Raw genomic sequence first — 21,487 nt, forward strand, 5'->3', positions numbered from 1 at the left:
ACCTGAGCCACTTGTGTGGGTTGTAGAGTCCGTCTCATGCTACCACGAGTGTGAAAGCACCACCAACATTCAAAAGTGACCAAAACATCAGCCAGAAAGCATCGGTACTGAGAAGTGGTCTGTGGTCCCCACCTGCAGAACCACTCCTTTATTGAGTGTGTCTCGCTAATTGCCAATAATTTCTATCTGTTGTCTATTCCATTTTCACAACAGCATGTGAAATTGATTGTCAGCAAAGAGTAATAATTCCCAAATAATTCTCTTGATTTTGGAAGAAGTGTTAGATGAGCTGGTGTGCACAAACCTTTGAGCATATACTGTTAGGTCCAGCATGTTGAAGATGCTTTGGGGATTGTTTATAACTCAACCAGCTAATGAAGAGCTTCTGAAGACAATAATTAAATGGATCAGGTGTGATGTATTAGGGTGAGAGTGAAATGCTGCAGAGCAGGTTTGGTGATCACTGATTTACAATGTATGCCCCTTAAAACTCAGGAGCATAAAAATATCTGATCTTGCATGATACAACTTTTCTTCATAGGTTGTGTAGATCCCAGTTGTAATACAGAATTTGTTATTGTGTGCAGGTGACAACAGACCTGAGGCAGCGTTGCACTGATGAGCACTCTGGCACTTCAGCCTCAGCCCCCATAGCTGCAGGAATCATTGCCCTAACTTTGGAGGCAAAGTAATGTTCAACTTTGTTTTCTGCTACATAAATAGTATCATATAAGAGTGCTTTTCCACTGATCATTCAAAATACAAGAACTGATTATGACTGAATTTATGACAAATTATGATTCTAGTTCTAGTTTATTTTCCACCTGCTTGAGAGACCATTGGAGCTATAGTGTGATGTGATCTTCTTTTAAGTCATTTTTATGTCACTGTTTATAGTTTTAATGCTACCATGTTTGCTAATTAGCTTAGCTTATACTGAAATGATATGCTACACTGCTGCCTGCACATGTCCATAAATATGTGTACATTTACACAATCATCAACTAGCTTGCTTCCTAGATAGCCTAATTTAACACTAGTTTTGCCTACTTGAAATAAGTAGAATCAAACAAAACTTATGTTTTTCTGTCAAGTATTGAAAATAAAATCTTATTTTTCAGCCTATCAAAATGTTAAAAACAATGTTAACTTCCTAATTAGCTTATCATCTTATGAATCTTATCTTATGTCTAACTTTATGTGTCTTATGCAGAAGTGTTAAACTTATATTTAAATGTTCTTCTGGATTTGAACCAATGATTTTAGTACGCTGCTGACCTGGAGGGATGTGCAGCACATCATTGTGAAAACGTCACGCCGGGGTCACCTCAGTGCTCCTGACTGGCAGAGCAATGGAGCGGGATATGATGGTAGCCAATTGTCAACAGTTGGGCTAGTGCCTAAACAAAATAATCTAGAAATCACAGTGAAATCGGTGAAATAGTAATTAGTTGTTTTGGTTGTTGGTTGTTTATCGGCAACCTCTTTAATTTATTCTTAAAGACTAATGCTTTCTCTTTGTTCTTATGGCAGTAAGCCACCTGTATGGGTTTGGGTTAATGGATGCTGAGGCAATGGTGAAAGAGGCAGAGACTTGGCGACAGGTTCCTACCCAGCATGTGTGTGAGGAAACCATTGTTCAGAATGCAAGGTAATATTGTAATTAATTCATGCAATGTGAACACAGTCATTCAGGAATAATACCAATAGCTGCCTAGCAAACCTAACCAACTAAACAAATGATTTACTCTATCTTGCTGCACCAGAATTATCAGTCCAGAGAGAGTGTTGAGGTCAGTTTATAAGTCCTCAGGTTGCTGTGCCCAGCATGGTCATCATGTTGCTTATCTGGAGCATGTAATTCTACGTGTCACCATCACTCACCCACACCGCGGAGACCTTTCCATAACCCTCACCTCCCCATCCGGAACCAAATCTCAAATCCTTGCTATCCGGTAAGAATACACATCAGCACCAGAACTTTAATTCAGAACTACTTAACTATCTTCCACATAAAAAGATGAAGAGTTAGTACATGGTTGCTTTCCAAAACAAAGGTCATTTTGAAGCATGTGCACAAATGCTTGACTGTATTACATAATGCTTGACTTTATCACATAATTTTCACCCAGAAATGTTTTGTATGGTGTTAATTAGCTTGAAAGTCATTCATTAATAGCAATTCCAGCATTTTTGAGTGAAATATCTTTTTAAGTTTCATGCTTATGTGACTGTATGCTTATGTGACTGTATGCTTTTGGTTCTGGTCCAGACCCAATGACCACTCCACTGAGGGCTTTGTGAAGTGGGAATTCATGACCACACACTGCTGGGGTGAGAAAGCAGTCGGAGATTGGATCCTGGAAATCAGAGATACTCCATCCCCAAGGAGGAACACACGACTACAAGGTGACCAGAACTACAATGCAATATTCACCACAATTATCCATTTGTAATTGTTCATGATGGTCTCTAAAAGCTGCTTTGTCTGTCAGACAAAAAAACTGACAGAACTCCCCACAACAAACCTACAGTGAGAACAGCGGTGGCAGTAAAGTAATCAGATTAGACTAAAACATGGTGGAAAGGTGTTGCTAAGGAATGCATAATGCCTGACATGCTATCCTGATCATCACCATCTATTTAGCTAGTTTGTTTTAATGTATATGGTTTCCATAATGCTTTTTTGGTCTCTTTAATTTGGCCAAAATGTACATTTTATCAATTCTCAAACATGTATGTAGGCACCAAACATCATCAAACTCTTGAATGGCTGTGTGTAGGGAAACTGTTAGAATGGGCTCTGAAGCTGTATGGCACATCTGGCCACCCATATGAACGGCATGAACAACCCCGCTCAGCTGAGATGTCCACTGATGATGACAACACAGAGGAATATGAAAGTGGGTTTTGTGAGTTATTCAATGTAAACTGTTTAGTTTCATGTACGGCTTAATTTACTTTAAAGAAATATACCTACTTTCAAAGGGAATACAAAATAGTTCTCTAAGAATTTTACAAACCACTGTAATTCTGTTAAAGGCTCTTGTGACCCAGAATGCAGCGAGGATGGCTGTGAGGGCCCAGGTCCGCATCACTGTATTTCTTGCTTGCACTATTTTTTGAAATTCAAGAATGGCACCAGGTCTGACTCTCATGTCATTCATATCATACTCTTGTCTCATTTATATATGGATGATCATAGTGAATCACAGTCCCCATGGTAAATTATCTCACTTCTTTGTGGGTGTGCAGGACGTGTGTGTCTCAGTGCCCACAGGGCTTCTGGGGTGACAGGAAGCGCTGTAAGAGGTGCTACTCTGCTTGTACAATGTGTACAGGCAGCCGTAGTGACCAGTGCTCCTCCTGCAAACCTGGATACTACCTGGATGAGGAGACTAACAGCTGTGTGACACGTTGTGAAGATGGATACTACCTTGACCATGGCAAGTATCTGAACTTGTATAAGAAGTATAAAGATGCAGCCATCCTGTGGATATAACCCTGGCTGTGTCATATAACAGTAAAGCTAGGCCTTGTTCATAGAGACATATTTGTCAATATCAAAACTCTTTCCATTAATTTCAATGTCATGTTGACATGCCAATGGAGATGGGTTAAGGCGGGTTTGGGCACATTGAGAAATATGGAGATTGCCGCTTAAGATCTTTAACCGTTTCACAAGTACAGTCCCACCAGTGCCAATGCCTGCAGATGACATGTAGCAAATGCTGCATGACAATCACCTTCCAGAACTGTAGCTTCACTATATGGCCAAAAAGTATTGAGATCATAATCATAATGAGTTCAGTGACTTTAAATGTGGGACATAGGACATCATCTCTGGCACAAGTCAATGAAAATTTGTGAAATTTCTGCTGTAAGCTGTAAGTCCTAGATAACCACACAAATTGACAAAGCAGGACCACTAAGTGCTGTAGAGTGCAGTGTTTCAAACTGCCTCTGGAAGGAACATCAGTTCAAGAACTATGTATTAAGAGCTTAATGAAATGGGTTTCCATTGCCATACAGCTGCACATATGCCCAAGATCTTTGTGCACAATGCAAAGTGTCGGCTGGAGTGGCATAAAGCATGCAGCCCCTGGACTCTGGAGCAGGAGAAAAGTGTTCTCTGCAGTGGTTAATCATGCTTCACTATTTTGCAGTTTGATGGACGAATCTGAGATTGGCAGATCCATAATAACAGCCACGGTTTTGGAATGGAATGTATATGATGCAATAAGCTCATATAGATGGGATTGTTAGGTGTCGACATGCATTTTGTCATGCACTGTATGTGCATGCCAAAAGTACTCACTCTGGTTTGACAGCTGGAGAAAGCCAGAACTTACAACCCCAATTCCAATGAATTTGGGACGTTGTGTAAAACATAAGTAAAAACAGAATACGATGATTTGCAAATCCTTTTCAACCTATATTGAATTGAATACACTACAAAGTCAAGATATTTAATGTTCAAACGGATAAACTTTATTGTTTTTTGCAAATATTCACTCATTTTGAATTTGATGCCTGCAACACGTTCCAAAGAAGTTGGGACGGGGGCATGTTTACCACTGTGTTATGTCACCTTTCCTTTTAACAACACTCAATCAGCGTTTGGGAACTGAGGACACTAATTGTTGAAGCTTTGTAGGTGGAATTCTTTTCCATTCTTGCTTGATGTACAATTTCAGTTGCTCAACAGTCCGGGGTCTCCATTGTCATATTTTGCGCTTCATAATGCGCCACACATTTTCAGTGTGAGACAGGTCTGGACTGCAGGCAGGCCAGTCTAGTACCTGCACACATTTACTAAGAAACTACGCTGTTGTAACGTGCAGAATGTGGCTTGGTACTGTCTTGCTGAAATTAGCAGGGATGTCCCTGAAAAAGACGTTGCTTGGATGGCAGTGTATGTTGCTCCAAAACCTGTATGTACCTTTCAGCATTAATGGTGCCTTCACAGATGTGCAAGTTACCCATGCCATGGGCACTAACACACCCACATACCATCAGAGATGCTTGCTTTTGAACTTTGCGCTGAAAACAACCTGGACAGTCCTTTTCCTCTTTGGCCCAGAGGACACGACATCCATGATTTCCAAAAATAATTTTAAATGTGGAGTCATCAGACCACAGGACACTTTTGCACTTTGCGTCAGTCCATCTCAAATGAGCTCAGGCCCAGAGAAGCCAGCAGCGTTTCTGGGTGTTGTTGATATATGGCTTTTGCTTTTCATGGCAGAGTTTTAACTTGCACTTGTAGACGGAGCGATGAATGAACTGTTCACTGACGATGGTTTTCTGAAGTGTTCCTGAGCCTATGTGGTAATAACTGTTACAGAATGATGTTGGTTTTTAATGCAGTGCCACCTGAGGGATTGAAGGTCAAGGGCATTCAGTGTTGAATTTCTGCCTTGCCACTTACTTGCAGAGATTTCTTTGATGATATTATGATATTGATGATATTATGGACTGTAGATGATGAAACCCCTAAATTCCTCGCAATTGCACATTGAGCAACACTGTTCTCAACAATGTTGTTCACAAAGTGGTGAACCTCGCCCCATCCTTGCTTGTGAACGACTGAGCCTTTCAGGGATGCTCCTTTTGTACCCAATCATGACACTCACCTGTTTCCAATTAACCTGCTCACCTGTGGAATGTTCCAAACAGGTGTTTTTTTGAGCATTCCTCAACTTTCCCAGTCTTTTGTTGCCACTGTCCCAAATTCTTTGGAACATGTTGCAAGCATCAAATTCAAAATGAGTGAATATTTGCAAAAAACTATAAAGTTTATCCGTTTGAACATTAAATATCTTGTCTTTGTAGTGTATTCAATTGAATATAGGTTGAAAAGGATTTGCAAATCATTGTATTCTGTTTTTATTTATGTTTTGCAAAACGTCAAGCTTCATTGGAATCGGGGTTGTACTTAAGGGATAAGTACAGCTGATGAGAAGCCCTACTTTTTATACTTCCTTTTTTGAACAACAACCACCAGTAGTACACAATGTTTAAATTGGTTTTATGCACACATAATTGCAAACAGCAAACCATCAAAGCAGTTTTGACAGATACCAAAATTTCCTTGTGAACACAGCTTTAGGCTCCTCTATTCTAATAAATCCTAATAAACTGTAATGTTCCTCCCACAGAGGAAAACATGTGTAGGAAATGCAATGAGAACTGTGTGAAGTGTACTTCATCCAGTATTTGCACTGAATGCCCAGAGGGCACGAGGTAATGGAGGTCATTTCATAATATAATGTAAAGAACTATTATAGCACCATTATTATCAATATTTTGTATTGTATTCCATTTAAAGCTCTCTCATGCTTTCTCTCTTTCTCAGCCTAATTGGAAACAAATGCCAGAAGAGCTGCAAGGCTGGTACTTACTACAGTGAGCAAAGTGATGCCTGTGAGCTGTGCCATGCAGCTTGTGCAACCTGCGCAGGTTCTGACTATTGACCACCCTATAAGTTTAGGAGAGAGCATGCGGAACTGGTTTTAATGGTGCATGGCCTGTGTCTTTAATAAGGTGGTTTCAGATATGTGAGTATGTGGTCATGTGTGTACAGCTGCAGGTCTAGAGTCATGCAACCGCTGTGCTGATGAATATCTGATGGAAGAATGGAGGTGTGTGCCTTCTTGCAGCCAGGGCTTTTACCCCACACAGTCCCATTTGGATAACACAGGACCAACACAGAACTTTTGCAGGAGGTGTGTGTGTGTGTGTGTGTGTGAAGCTCTTTTGCTATGAATCTGGTTTTCAAAAAATGAACATAATGCAAAGAGTTGCTTTCCTGGGTCCAAGTTGTACTTCTCCCTCTTCTTTTTTTTTACTACTGAGGTGCTGCAAAAAATTATTCGCTAACACACAGCATGTTACTACGGAGCCTCCCAAAAAACAATTTAATAATATTGCATTCCCTTGCAAATAAAATGCGTTCCATCACAAATGTTTTGCGTTCCCTCACAAAATATATGCTTATTAGACAGCAAGCTAACATTGGCCTAGAGGTGCCCAGCACCATTGTCTACATTAAAGTTTTGTTTTTAACATATTTTATGCATTAAAAAATCATGAAAGAAGTGAAAGTACACACATATTAGTAAAACATCAGAGAACGGTTGCAAGGCAATTTGAGAACATAAATAAAAAATAAAAATAGCAAGAGGGAAAATGGAGCATAATTAGGTTAGAAGGTACTTACACAGGGTTTTTTGTTATTTTGCTAGGTTTCTTCATAAAAGATAAACATTGAAGGAATCAAGTTAAAACAAAAATTAACATATTAAGGTCTACACTTTTTCAAATTTACAAATATGAATATGATATTTACCCAAAATAAACACTTATTAAATCAAGTTTCCAAAAAAAATCACAACATTCAAAACAAACACATTGATTTTTTTAAGACAACCAGTGTACGTCTCTCCAAAATTGCCTGGAATGACCACACTGAAAAAAAGAAGTACAAAAAGCACAAGATTCTGTCTCTAAATCAACATTAGAGACTTTCACTGTGGGCAATGAAAAGGTGGGCTTTAATAAGGAATTTTGAAGATCTCTTTGGATGAGACTTGGGAAAGCAGAGGGAATTGTTTTACAGATCTTCTTAGAGGCAGAACTAAAAAATAATTATTTTTACAGTTTGAAAAGATGTGTTCACATTACAAGCAGTGGTGTATTATTTTTACAAAACAATGCATTTTCAGCTATAAATGAAAAGAAGGTATTAGGGTGTAGTTTCGCTTTAAATAGAAAAGTAATCCCTGCGGAAGGTGAGAAACTAGAAATAGTGCTACTATACCCCACTGAGACTTCCAAAATTTGGCCTCAGCATCTGTAGAATACATCTTTTGTAGAAACTTTCAATTGCTCTTTAGGAGAGGAAAATAGTGCCTAGCATTTAATATTATTCCTCATGAAGATAAAAAAATGACATGAGACAGCGATTTAAGCAAGAACTACCCCAGATAGCATGCAGATGTGGGCCACTTCTGGCAAAAATATGGCACTGCTGGCCCATGGTCGTCACTGGCTAACTACATGTGAGCCAAAATTTGCCCACATATTAAAATGCTCATATGGCCCACATGTCTCAAAACAGATCTGGGCCACTTCTGACAAACACTGCCAGTGCTGAAATGAGCTACATGACAATCATTTATATTTTACACAGGGTTTAAAAGGACTTTGGGGGAGCATAAAGTCAATTCTTGGCCATATACGACACAGTACACTGTAAAACATCCAACCTAAAACGTTTTATATTTTATGGCATTAACATTGTGCTGCTCAAAATTTGCATTCATTAAACAACTAAACTGATCTGAGGTTCACTGAACTGAACCCTTGCTGTCATTTATTTCAAATGAAACCTTATCCGGGTCCGGGTCGCAGGGGCAGCAGCCTAAGCAAAGAGGCCCAGGCCTCCCTCTCCCCCACCACCTCCTCCAGCTCTTCCAGAGGGATACCGAGGCGTTCCCAAGGCAGTTGAGAGATATAATCCCTCCAACGTGTCCTGGGTCTTCCCCGGGGTCTCCTCTCTGTTGCCAGATGCCTGAACCACCTCAACTGGCTTCTCTCAACATGGAGGAGCAGCGAAGAGCTTGGGAGAGGGAGAGCTTGGCGACCTTGCAGAGAAAGCTCATTTCGGCCGCTTGTTTCGGTCACTACCCAAAGCTTGTGACCATAGGTGAGAGTCGGAACGTAGATTGACCAGTAAATTGACAGCTTTGCCTTCTGGCTCAGCTCTCTCTTGACCATGACGGACTGATATAGGGTCCGCATTACTGCAGACGCTGCACCAATCCGCCTGTCAACCTCTGCAAACTGGTCCAGAGAAAGCTGGAGGTCGCTGATGACGCCAACAGGACCACATCATTAGCAAAAAGTCCTGAGGCCACCATACTGGACACCCTCTGCCACTTGACTGTTCCAAGAAATTCTATCCATAAAAATTATGAACAGAATCGGTGACAATGGACAGCCCTGGCAGAGTCCAACCCTGACTCGAAAGATCGTTGGTGGGATTGAGAAGATCCTTGAAGTATTCCTTCCACCGTCCAATGATGTTCCCAGTCGAAGTCAGCAGCCCGCCAGCCCCACTCTATACAGTGTTGTTCGGGAACCGAATTCCTCTCCTGAGGTGCCTGACGGTTTGCCAGAACCTTCTTGGTGCCTGTTGATAGTCTTTCTCCATGGCCTCACCAAACTCCTCCCACACCTGAGTTGTTGCCTCAGCAACCACCGAAGCCGCGACCCGCTTGGCCCTTCGGTACCCATCTTTTGCCTCTAGAGTCCCACAAGCCAACCAGGCCCAATAGGACTCTTTTTTCAGCTTGACGGCTTCCTTTACCCGAGGTGTCCACCAGCGGGTTCAGGGATTGCTACCACGACAGGCACCTACAACCTTGCGGCCACAGCTCCGATCCGCTGCATCGACAATGGAGGCATGGAACAGGGCCCACTCCGACTCAATGTCAAGCTCTGTCGGATGTGGGAGTTGAAGATCTTTCAACTTGTTTGGGCCTGCCAGGTCTGTCCGGTATTTTCACCTGCCATCTGATCCAACTCACCACTAGGTGGTGATCGGTTGACAGCTCCGCTCCTCTCTTCACTCGGGTGTCCAATACACATGGTTGCAAATCCGATGACACAACTATAAAGTCGGTCAACGAACTGCGGCCTAAGGTGTCCTGATGCCATGTGCACTTATGCACACCTTTGTTTTCGAACATGGTGTTTGTTATGGACAGACTGTGGTGAGCACAGAACTCCAATAACAAAACAGCACACAGGTTCAGATCGGGGAGGCCATTCCTCCCAATCACACCCTTCCAGGTCTCACTGTCATTGCCCACGTGAGCGTTGAAGTCACCCAGCAACACAATGGAGTCCCCACAGGGAGCATTTTCCAGTACCCCTCCAGGGTCTCCAAGAAGGCCGGGTACTCCGAACTACCGTTCGGTGCATAAGCACAGACAACAGTCAGAGCCCGTTCCCCGACCCAAAGGCGTAGGGAAATAACCCTCTCGATCACCAAAGAAAACCCCAACGTACAGGCACTGAGTCGGGGAGCTATGAGTAAGCCCACTCCTGCTTGACGCCTCTTACCCTGGACAACTCCAGAGTGGAATAAAGTCCAACCCCTCTCAAGAGAATCTGTTCCAGAGCCCCTGCCATGTGTTGAGGTGAGCCCAACTATATCTAGTTGGTATCTCTCAGCCTCATACACCAGCTCGGGCTCTTTCCCTGCCAGAGAGGTCACATTCCATGTTCCGAGAGCCAGTTTCAGTAGCCGAGGATCAGAGGTCCCCACCTTTGGCCGCCACCCAAATCACATTGCACTGGACCCCCATAAGCACCTCTCCCACGGGTGGTGGATCCATGGGAGAGTGGTCCCATGTAACTCTTTTGGGCTGACCCATGGGTAAAGGCCCAGCCACCAGGTGCTTGCCGAGGAGCCCCAGGGTGAGGCCCTGGTAACCCTGATCAGGGCGAGGGAAACTGTGTCCTGTTCTTTTTCATCATGTGGGGTTTTTGGATCACCCTTTGTCTGGCCCATCACCTAGGACCTGTTTGCTTTCGGAGACCCTACCAGGAGCTTTCACCCCTGACAACATAGCTCCTAGGATCATGTAGGCACGCAAACCTCTCCACCACGGTAAGGTGGTGATCCAAGGAGAGGCAGCTGGTAGTCCAAGAGTGTTGAACACCACCTCCTTACACCCTGTGGCACTTTGCAGCATTCCCACCCAGCAGGGCAATTTTTGTAATGACCTGGTTTTTGTACTAAAGGTTTAAAGTTGTGGGCCAGTTCTGATAGTGGTAGTTTAAAAGTGGCTGAGATGTGGCCCTGTAATGGCATTAAACAGGCTGGGTTCTGGCAGATTTGCATGTTAGGCTACGTTTACACAGCAGGTAAAAGTGGCCCAAATCTTCAATGTGACACAGATGTGTCATTTCTGTGGCAGTGTGAACAGCAAAAAATGCATTAAATCTGATATTTTTAATTCCGATTTGAGACGCTTTCATGTGGTATTGAAATCCGATAAGTATCAGATCTGCAGCAATGCGACTCGTTCTGAATAGCCAGATCGGAAATCATGTCTTTTACGTCAATCTCCACATTCGTCATAACTTCACGTTGCTGAGACTCAAACATTTAGGCTGATGTTTCTTTACAAAAATTAGAGGAGACTCATCGCAGCCGCTCAGTGTTCGAGCAGGTTTCGAACGAACCGAGTGTGGTTGTGGGAGACCAAGGCTGCAGCGTCAAAAAAAAGTTTAGAGAAGACCCGAACCAAAGAAGTGGCCGTGACCAAATAACGTGCCCTGTTTACGGCAAACTCTGTGGGTGATGAACCCAGCTGTCAACCACTGGAACTTCATAAACGCTCCTGTGATGCTGGTGAAACTGAAACTTCGGGAGCGCCATGTGAAGTATTGCTCTTTTGCACATGTGGGGCAGTTTAGGAGCTGATCTGTTCAGACTAATGTCGCATACAGACCACATTTAAAAGATAGTGTGAACAGCCGGATTTGGTCAGAAAATCAGATTTGGGCCACTTTTATTTGCTGTGTAAACGTAGTTTATGATTGCACATCCGTCACACAGGAGGGCTTTCTGGTTTTTCTTCCTTGCCTCCTCAACTTTCTGCCAAAGACAAGCATGAGGTGAAATAACAATACTGGGGAGCTAATAGACCACTGTAGTCATTTTGTAGTCGGCACCTGCTCTAATGCCCCCATAGATGTACAGTACATACCTAGACATTGCGTCTGTGGTTGTCTATCTGAGGCGTCTGCGCGTCTGCCATGTTGGAGCAGTCAAAATTCGCTCATGAACAAATTCACTTGTATTGAGAGATGATGAGTCTCAGGATTAAATCGGCCATATCTTCCTTATTACTCAACCGATGTTCACCAAATTTGTTTTGTTATAATCCTCAGACATAAATTAATCTAGGTGGCACGGATCTGCTCTCAGTTGCTTTTATTTCTTTAATAACTATGATTGTGCTAATTAGCCTTCCGGACCAGCAGGAAAGTATTCAATCATTAACCTGATGTTAAAAACCGAGTTTAGCGTGATAAACATAATCTCACACACATCAGCAAATTCATCAATGTGTGAATCACTTCTAATCTTAGTACACACAAAATAAACCCCCAAAAAACAGTAAGAAGGACGAGGCTAAATTTGGTTTCACCAGCTTCCTGTTTGAGTTTTCAAGCACTTTCACTTAAGTTTGCACCATTTAAGGTGGAAGAGGAAAATGCAAAAAAGAAGCTGGGAAATAAGAAGCTAACTTAACGTTTGTGTAAGAAGGTGTTAATGTTAATCTATTATGAATATCTTAACAGATTAAGAAATGCTAGAACTTAGCTACAGAGCATACTGTCATTGTAAATAAATAACTACTATATAAAGTATATAAGTACTATATAAGATCTCCTGAATTGACTATTAAATGAAATAAGCTTAATTTAAAACCAGAGGCAAAACAAACATGTTAGCGGTTTCCATGTGCATCACCAACCACACAACATCACATAAACATCACACAAACATGGTCATGAGTCGCTGCAATCCCTCCGTTATGTAATCCTATCCCACGTTCTGAGTGCAATATTCTTGAAATAGTCCAAAACTAAACAGTATCTTTCTTTAACTGCCACTCTGTAACGCTACTGAGTGCAGTCCAGCAGCAATGTTGCCTGTCCTAAAATGGTGGTGCCGTTGACATGCATTGCTTTAATACTGTGTATCTATTCCTGTGGCTTATTTCAAGATTTTAATCAAAGCTTCCAGCAATTCTACCAAGAGTCATCTAGAGGGTATAAAACCGCAGCATTGAGCAATGTAACTGTGTTCTCTGGAGTGATGAAACACCATCCAATACTTTTCCAATACCATTTCCTGCCTTAATGAATGCTCGTTTGGCTGAGCACAGTCAAATCCTTAAAGCAATGTTCCAACATGCATTGTAAAGCCTTCCCCGAAAAATAAAGACTTCAGCAAATGGGGGGACAAACTACCTATTAATACTCTTAATTTCAAAAGAAACATTGAAAGAACAGTTGTCTTCAAACACTTGGTCATACAGAATACGGACAAATAATAGCTGACTATGTATGTGTTTTTATGGAATCTTAATAGAGTGTTGTTTAATTGAACAGTTTGAGGATGGTACTTTTAGACAGCCACTTTCAGTGAAAATAGCTTATTTTAAAACTTGGAGAAAAAAAACTGGTAAGCATGTTGGTATTGGAAGTTCAAGTGTTGCTGCACTAGAACAAATGGTATCTTGCCATCTCTAGCTTTTGTCATGTCTATTAATGTTTCTTTTGTGCTCAGTGTTTTCAGGTTTTGTGTGTTTCTCTGCACAGGTGTGATGCTAGTTGTCTAGTCTGTATTGGTCCAGGCAAAGGGAACTGTACTGTATGTGTGGATGGACACACACTGCAGAATAGAATGTGTGTGCTGAGTCATGACTGTGGTGATGGTGAGTCAGTCACCCCAAACTTTCAAATACTGTTGTTTGACCTTAGGAGTGATCATCACAGGGCACATTTTTGTGTGCATGTTTGTTACAGAAGAGTTCCAGGATGACAAAGGGAACTGCCATACATGTGATGCCACCTGTTATAAATGTAAAGGGCCAAAAAATGATGACTGCATTGAGTGCACAGCTTCTCGGTGAGGATAAGTGCTTATTTTCAGGTTGCCTGATGCTGAAAAGTAGTTCTTCCACTTTTGGAATGTGTCAATGTGTTTAACAATAACATGCAGAGGTCAACAGTTCTGGTCCTGGGTGGGTCCCACAATTTTTTGATTTTCCTGCTCAAGCACACCCAATTCCACTTAGTAATTAATAATTAGGTTTAGTAAGTATGTTTGAGCATGGCAGTTCTTACACTGGGCTGGACTGTGACAGAGGCCCATTTTCAAGAACCTTCTCAGAGGGTGTGAATCTAGAATCTAGTCCTAGATAAGCACTCTTACTCTCAGAAGCTTTGTGAATACAGGGCCAGAACTCCTAACCCTAGATCTAGAGAATACTTGCAAGGTTACCTTGTATACACCTTAATTTTCTGTCTAATGTACAATTTGAAGAAATGTAGCTATGCAAATTTGTATTGCTTTAGTCAGTTTTATATATCTGTGTTACGTGACCTATTGTCACTCACTATTGATTATACTCTATTTACAGTGTTGTGCAGAAGTTTTAGGACATATAAGAAAATATGTAAAGATGCATAGCTGTTTGTGTTAATAATATATTTGGATAATTAGAATAAATACAGATAAAAAAATGACTAATAATATATAGCGCTTTTCAAAGACATGATAGACATGAGACAAGTAACATGTAACCATGGGAACACAAGCAGACAAGTCCTAGTGGACAGGGAATTTAAAGCTGTGGCTGATTATAAATAAACAAACAGAATGAATTAACAAACATTGTGATTTTATGTGACAGTTGGTTAGTTGGACTGTTTCCAAATATCTTCTCAAAGTAATCTTCTCAGTATTTAGTTTCAACACAATAGCATCAGTACTTCATTAAATTAAATCAAGTGTGTTGGTAATGGTATTGTAGATATTAATAACAATGAGAAAGTTCATTTATGCTATATTTTTGTATTTATTGGTATGTAATAGTGTTTAACAGGTTTTTACAATTTTTTCCTACTGTCAGAATTTAATGCACAGCAAATTTAAAATCAGAATCCACTCGCATAACAAAATACGATGCTTTATAAATGAAAAATGCAGTTAATTATGAATAATTAATAACCTCTATTGTCACAATAGCATTTGGCACATTAATTTCATTTGGCATGTGCTAAAATTTGATTCTATTGGAACATTATTTTATCTAAAAAGCCAAAAAATACATAATACTATGATTAATGGTTTAATCATTTGACAGCACCACAGTAAAGTATTCTTTAGTTCAGCTTATCGGTTTCTGCTCTCATGTCTCAGATGGTTGGATGAGGGCCATTGTGTGGCTCACTGCTCAGAGGGGAAGTACCAGTCTAGCGGACAGTGCCATGTGTGTGACCATACCTGTGCTGCATGCGTGGATGCTGGTCCTGATAACTGCACTAGCTGTGACAAAGGTGAGAGGCAACTGAATGAAGAGATTCAACAATTATTTTTTACTAACACAAATGCTTATATGTTTTGATGTGGCATGTAGAAGACACGTAGTCAACACATGGAACTGTATGTGAGAAGCACAAATGCATTGGTGAACTTAGCAATAGCAAACAACACAGCAAACCATGTAAGACCTCAGTAGTAAAAGACAATAATAATTATAACTAGAAATGTGCCTTTCCTGAAGGAAACACAGGATAGTTGCGCAGCAGATACTATGTAAGTCGATACGAGGAACGAGAGATGATAAAACTACATATGGACGAATGTGGATGGCTGTTGGGTAAAGAAGTAATAGAGTTTAAGTGGTGACAAAAATGTGTGGGACTCAATAGGAGAATCAAGGGATGGAAAAACGACAAACGGATGAGTGCGGGTCAGTATGGTTGTGGCTTAGAGCTTGAGTACCTACCCTGACTGAGTACATGCATTTTAGTGGCTGTCGGGCGATTGTGTGATGCGTGCTTGTATACAGCTTTTTGATCGGATGCACAGATTCCGAACAGCAGCCAAAAATGTGGGAGTTTTTGTCCCATTGAAAATGAATGGGGAGGCTGTTGGCAGCTTGCCAGACCTGATGTCACAATGGCCCCCTCTCTCACACAACACAAAACTCACGCACGGAGCTCAATGTCTCCCTGGCTCCCAGCCTATCTCTCTGCATTACCACCACAAATAATGGAATTTTTTAAGGTGGAACTTCTTTTAAGGTAGCACTGAGTTTATATTGACAATGAATAAGGTGAAAAATTGCATGATAATCTTCAGTACTTCTGCTTGCCCAAACGACACCATTTCGCATACACTACTTTATGGCAGGCCCCAAAACACAAATTCACTGTTGTTCTGACCCACACATCCTTTTGTTGTTTTATTCCATCCCTCGTTTCTCCCATAGACTCCAGTTCATTTTCGCCACCACTCAAACTCGACAGCCCGACAGCCACTAAAATGCAAGTACTCAGTCAGGACAGGTCCCCAAGCTCTAAGCCACAACCATACTGACCCGCACTCATCCATTTGTCATTTTATTCCATCCCTTATTTCTCCCATAGACTCCGATTCATTTTTGCCAACCCACAAAAAACATCACTTCGTTGCATGACAGTCACCAATATTCATGTACTCATTCAGGGTAGGCCCCAAGCTCTAAGCCACAACCATACTGACCCGCACTCTTCTATTCGTCGTTTTTCCATCCCTGGTTCTTCCTATTGGGTCCCACTCATTTTCGCCACCATTCAAACTCTATTAAGACAGCATGGTGGCGTGGTGGGTAGTACTGTCGCCTCACAGCTTGATTCCCCGGCCAGGTGACCAGGGTCCTCTCTGTGTGCATGTTCTCCCCGCGTCTGCGTGAGTTTTCTCCGGTTTCCTCACACAGGCCAACTGGACATGTTACATTGCCCCTTTTTGCTGACTTTCATTTGTAAGTCGCTTTGGATAAAAGCGTCTGCTAAATGTAATGTAATGTAATGTAATGTAATGCCCCTAGATGTGAGTGTGTGAGTGACTGTCTGTGTCTGTCTGCCCTGCGTTTGACTGGCGACCTGTCCAGGGTGTATCCTGCCTTTCACCCGATAACCGCTGGGATAAGCTCCAGCGACCCTGAGGGAGAAGCGGCTTAGAAAATGGATGGATATTATTATTATTATGACAACCCCAATTCCAAAAAAGTTGGGACACTGTTTAAAATGTAAATAGAAGTAAATGAAAACAGAATGCAATGATTTGTGAATCCCATAGACGTTAAAAGTGAGACATTTTACCATTTCATGAAAAAACATTTACTCGTTTAGAACTTGATGACAGCAACACATCTAAAACAAATTGGGACATTAAAAGGCTGGAAAAGTAAGTGATACTAAATAAAAAAAACAGCTGGAGGAGCGACTTGCAACTAATTCACATGACTGGGTCTGATAGAAGCTAGGAGATGGGAAATACTGTCTGTGAAATACTGTCTGTGAAAATACTGCATCTAAAAATTGTGAAACAGTTTTAGAAAAATCTGTACGCAAGGGACAAACCCGATGGTCAATATTGGATGTTCATGATCTTCGGGCCCTCAGGCGGCACTGCATTGAAAACATGATTCTGTACTGGAAATCACTGCATAGGCTCAGGAAAACTTCCAGAAATCATTGTCTGTGAACAGAGTTCACAGTTCATCCAGAAATGCAAGTGAAAGATGTATTATGCAAAGAAGAAATCATATATAAACAGGATCCAGAAACTGTGCCATCTTCCCTGGGCCCAGGCTCATTTAAAATTGACTGAGGCAAAATGAAGGTGTCCTGTGGTCATATGAATCAAAATTTAAAATTTAAAAAAATGGACACTGCATCCTCCAGAGTAAAGATCTCCCAGCTTTTTATGAGCACACAGTTCAAAAGCCAGCATTCATGATGGTATGCGGTCAGAGCATAAGTGTACGTGGCTTAGTTGTCTTGCACAACTGTCAAGGCACCATTAATGCTGAACCAAGTATACAGCTGTTGGAAACATGTTTCCATCCAGACAGCAGTCTTTCAGGGAAGGGAAGGGAAGCAGTCTTGCATATTTCAGCAAGACAATGCTAAACCACATACTGCATCTATTACAATAGCATGGCGTTGCAGAAGAAGAGTCTGGGTGCTGAACTGGCCATCCTGCAGTCCAGACCTTTCACCAGTAGAAAACCTTTGGCACATCATGAAATGAAAAATCCAAAGAAAACTCAGAATTGTTGAGCAGCTAGAATCCTACATCAGACAAGGATGGGACAACATTCCTCTGCCAAAACTGCAGCAACTGGTCTGCTCACTACCCAGATGTTTACAGATGGTTGTTAAAAGAAGAGAGGGTGCTACACAATGGTAGACATGGCCCTGTCCCAACTTTTCTGAGATGTGTTGCTGCCATCATTTTCTTAAAGAGTTAATGGTTTTCATGAAATGGTAAAATGTCTCACTTTCAACATCTGATATGTTCTGTTATATTGTGAATAAAATATGGGTCTATGAAATTTGCAAATCATTGCATTTTGTTTTTATTTACATTTATTTACATTTTACACAATGACCAACTTTTTTTGAATTGGGGTATTATTATTGTTATTGTAGTAAGCCAACTTAGTTTTTCTTAACACTCTTGTTATTGTTCTTATTATTCAATGCTCAAAACTGTAACTGTTTTTCAGCCTATGTTTTTGATGTAAACACAAAATTTGGCAGGATCTTAGATCTTGTACCCAGATAGTGTCATTGAGCTTTTTTATCCAATAACCTGAGTTATGACTTTCATAGTCTTTGGGGGAGACTGTTCAACACAAGCTAGGTCCCAGGAACATCCCCCAATGTTTCATTAAATGTTTATTTAAAAATAAATATATTTTTGAGGAATAAAAATGGACACTTTTTTTAAATAAGATTTTTAATAAGGTCTATTGATGTTTTGCTGGTGGTACACACAATGATCAAGGTCATTGTGATGGTGCAGTGTATGCCCATCACTGAGATTAATAGGAATATTGTATGTACCTACCTTGATGTCCTGTGTAGAAGGGGATGAGGGCAAATGGGAGGTAAAGTGGACCGAGGCTTCTTGTCCCTGTTGGCCGGATCCACCTTCAGGGAGGGAAAGGGGCCTCAGTGTTCTAAAGGGAAAAACCTGCAAAGGAATGAATTAGTTAATTAAGGAATACTTACCGGTAATATGTATATAGTAGTCACGACTAGTCAGTAGCTGTATAGATGGGTGTGTATATATGTTTGTGTGTGTATGTAAATTAGAGCCCTGAGACATCGTCCCTTCAAGCAAGTTATTAGTTTAGTCGGGGCAGGGCTTCGACGATAAGAACGCTCGGTGTTCTTTCAGCCAGGTCTTCTCAGCTACCTGTGGGAGGAGTGGTTTAATCCCGAAGTGATGCTGTTAGCTGCTTGTAACAGCTTGGGAATAACCTGTGATGAGGATTAGCCTTGCAGCGAAACCTCAAGTTTATCTTTCGTTTTATTTTTGTTTGTTTTTCTTTTGTTTTGTGTGTAATAAAATAAGCACGTGTGCACTTGAACTTGAAGTCTCACCTCCTCGTATCCATACCCACGCCCATAGCACCAACTTGGCCGTGCGTAAATCCCGGTGTCTCTTCTTTAGGAGGTTGCACCGTTACAGTCATATGTCTGCTCTCACTGCAGATTCTTCAACTTTTGGAGCCTAAAACAAAGAGGCAAACTTTTTTACATTATATTTTGTATTGTGGTTTATAGTGTTTAACAGCTGTGTTTTCATGTTGGCAATAAAAAAAGTTGTGCCTTGAAGACTGATGGTAGCATGAAGCCATGCAAACTTTGGCATGGTGACAACGTCATTTTGCAAAAATGGATGATAGGAGAGTTTTGTACATATTGTTTTTGGAAAAAGTCAGGAGAATGGGCTTTTAAAATGGTTTATTATTTGTATTAGCATATCTACCTTTTTTCTGCCATGCTTTCTATTACTTCAAGTAAGGACAATTCTTGCATTTCTAAATCATATTTGAGAAACAGCATTTTAGCATGCGTATGTCCTAAGACATTTTCTGCAGTAAGAGCCAACTACAACTCCAATTTCAATGGTCAAGTTGGGACGTTGTGTAAAACATAAATAAAAACAGAATGTGATGATTTGTAAATCCTTTTCAATCTTTATTCAGTTGAATACACTACAAAGACAAGATATTTAATGTTCAAACGGATAAACTTTATGGTTTTTTGCAAATATTCACTCATTTTGAATTTGATGCTTGCAACATGTTCCAAAGAAGTTGGGACAGTGGCAACAAAAGACTGGGAAAGTTGAGGAATGCTCAAAAAAACACCTGTTTGGAACATTCCACAGGTGAGCAGGTTAATTGGAAACAGGTGAGTGTCATGATTGGGTATAAAGGGAGCATCCCTGAAAGGCTCAGTTGTTCACAAGCAAGGATGGGGTGAGGTTCACCACTTTGTGAACAACATTGTTGAGAACAATGTTGCTCACCGTGCAACTGTGAGGAATTTAGGGGTTTCATCATCTACAGTCCATAATATCATCAAAAGATTCAGAGAATCTGGAGAAATCTCTGCAAGTAAGCGGAAAGGCAGAAAATCCCTCAGGTGGCACTGCATTAAAAACCAACATCATTCTGTAACGGATATTACCACATGTGCTCAGGAACACTTCAGAAAACCATTGTCAGTGAACACAGTTCATCGCTCCATCTACAAGTGCAAGTTAAAACTCTGCCATGCAAAGCAAAAGTCATATATCAACAACACCCAGAAATGCTGCCGGCTTCTCTTGTGCCTGAGCTGATCTGAGATGGATTGACGCAAAGGGGAAAAGTGTCCTGTGGTCTGACGAGTCCACCTTTCAAATTGGTTTTGGAAATCATGGACGTCCTGTCCTCCGGGCCAAAGAGGAAAAGGACTGTCCGGATTGTTATCAGTGTAAAGTTCAAAAGCCAGCATCTGGGATGGTATGGGGGTGTGTTAGTGCCCATGGCATGGGTAACTTTCACATCTGTGAAGGCATCATTAACGCTGAAAGGTACATACAGGTTTTGGAGCATAATATGCTGCCATCCAAGCAACGCAAAATACAACAATGGAGACCCCGGACTGTTGAGCAACTGAAGTTACATCAAGCAAGAATGGGAATGAATTCCACCTTCAAAGCTTCAACAATTAGTGTCCTTAGTTCCCCAACACTTATTGAGTGTTGTTGAAAGGAAAGGTGATGTAACACAGTGGTAAACATGCCCCTGTCCCAACTCCTTTGGAATGTGTTGGATTCAAAATGAGTGAATATTTGCAAAAAACAATAATGTTTATCCATTTGAACATTAAATATTGTGTCTTTGTAGTGTATTCAATTGGATATAGGTTGAAAAGGATTTGCAAATCATCGTTTTCTGTTTTTAATTATGTTTTACACAACGTCCCAACTTCATTGGAATTGGGGTTGTATTATGTGATGCCACTTAGCCCTGCTGCTGTACATGGTGTAACGGTGGGGAGCGAGGAGGTGGACACACATGCTGAGATAAGCGAGTTTTTTTTCGGACAAATCCAGGGTCGTAGTTCTAACAGTCCAGGTTCATATAGCCAACACGAAGAGATCGCGGGACAGACATGATGAACAGAACACAGGACACAAAGACTAGAAAGTCAAACAAACAAAACATCCAGCAAACAAAAGACCAACACAGACCAGGGCAAACATGGGGCTTGTACAAACAAGGATAACGAGGGACAGGCGGAAAACAGGTGGGAACAATTGGGGCAGAGTCACAAA

The 21,487-nt window shown here is 41.2% G+C and overlaps 1 protein-coding gene across 1 annotated transcript in view; it reads left to right on the plus strand.

Moving 5' to 3' along the window:
* Positions 1-21,487, plus strand: part of pcsk5a (proprotein convertase subtilisin/kexin type 5a) — a 61,919-nt gene that overhangs the window by 10,112 nt on the left and 30,320 nt on the right. Inside the window, exons 9-22 of the mRNA XM_017714094.1 lie at positions 588-688; positions 1,267-1,370; positions 1,534-1,651; positions 1,767-1,955; positions 2,273-2,409; positions 2,784-2,903; positions 3,043-3,145; positions 3,256-3,446; positions 6,162-6,246; positions 6,359-6,462; positions 6,587-6,728; positions 13,411-13,526; positions 13,618-13,720; positions 15,017-15,153. Of these exons, the coding sequence (XP_017569583.1) occupies positions 588-688; positions 1,267-1,370; positions 1,534-1,651; positions 1,767-1,955; positions 2,273-2,409; positions 2,784-2,903; positions 3,043-3,145; positions 3,256-3,446; positions 6,162-6,246; positions 6,359-6,462; positions 6,587-6,728; positions 13,411-13,526; positions 13,618-13,720; positions 15,017-15,153 (1,750 nt within the window). The remainder of the gene's footprint in view (positions 1-587; positions 689-1,266; positions 1,371-1,533; positions 1,652-1,766; positions 1,956-2,272; positions 2,410-2,783; positions 2,904-3,042; positions 3,146-3,255; positions 3,447-6,161; positions 6,247-6,358; positions 6,463-6,586; positions 6,729-13,410; positions 13,527-13,617; positions 13,721-15,016; positions 15,154-21,487) is intronic.

Source organism: Pygocentrus nattereri, chromosome 23 (assembly GCF_015220715.1).
Source record: "Pygocentrus nattereri isolate fPygNat1 chromosome 23, fPygNat1.pri, whole genome shotgun sequence".
NCBI classification, from domain to species: domain Eukaryota; kingdom Metazoa; phylum Chordata; class Actinopteri; order Characiformes; family Serrasalmidae; genus Pygocentrus; species Pygocentrus nattereri.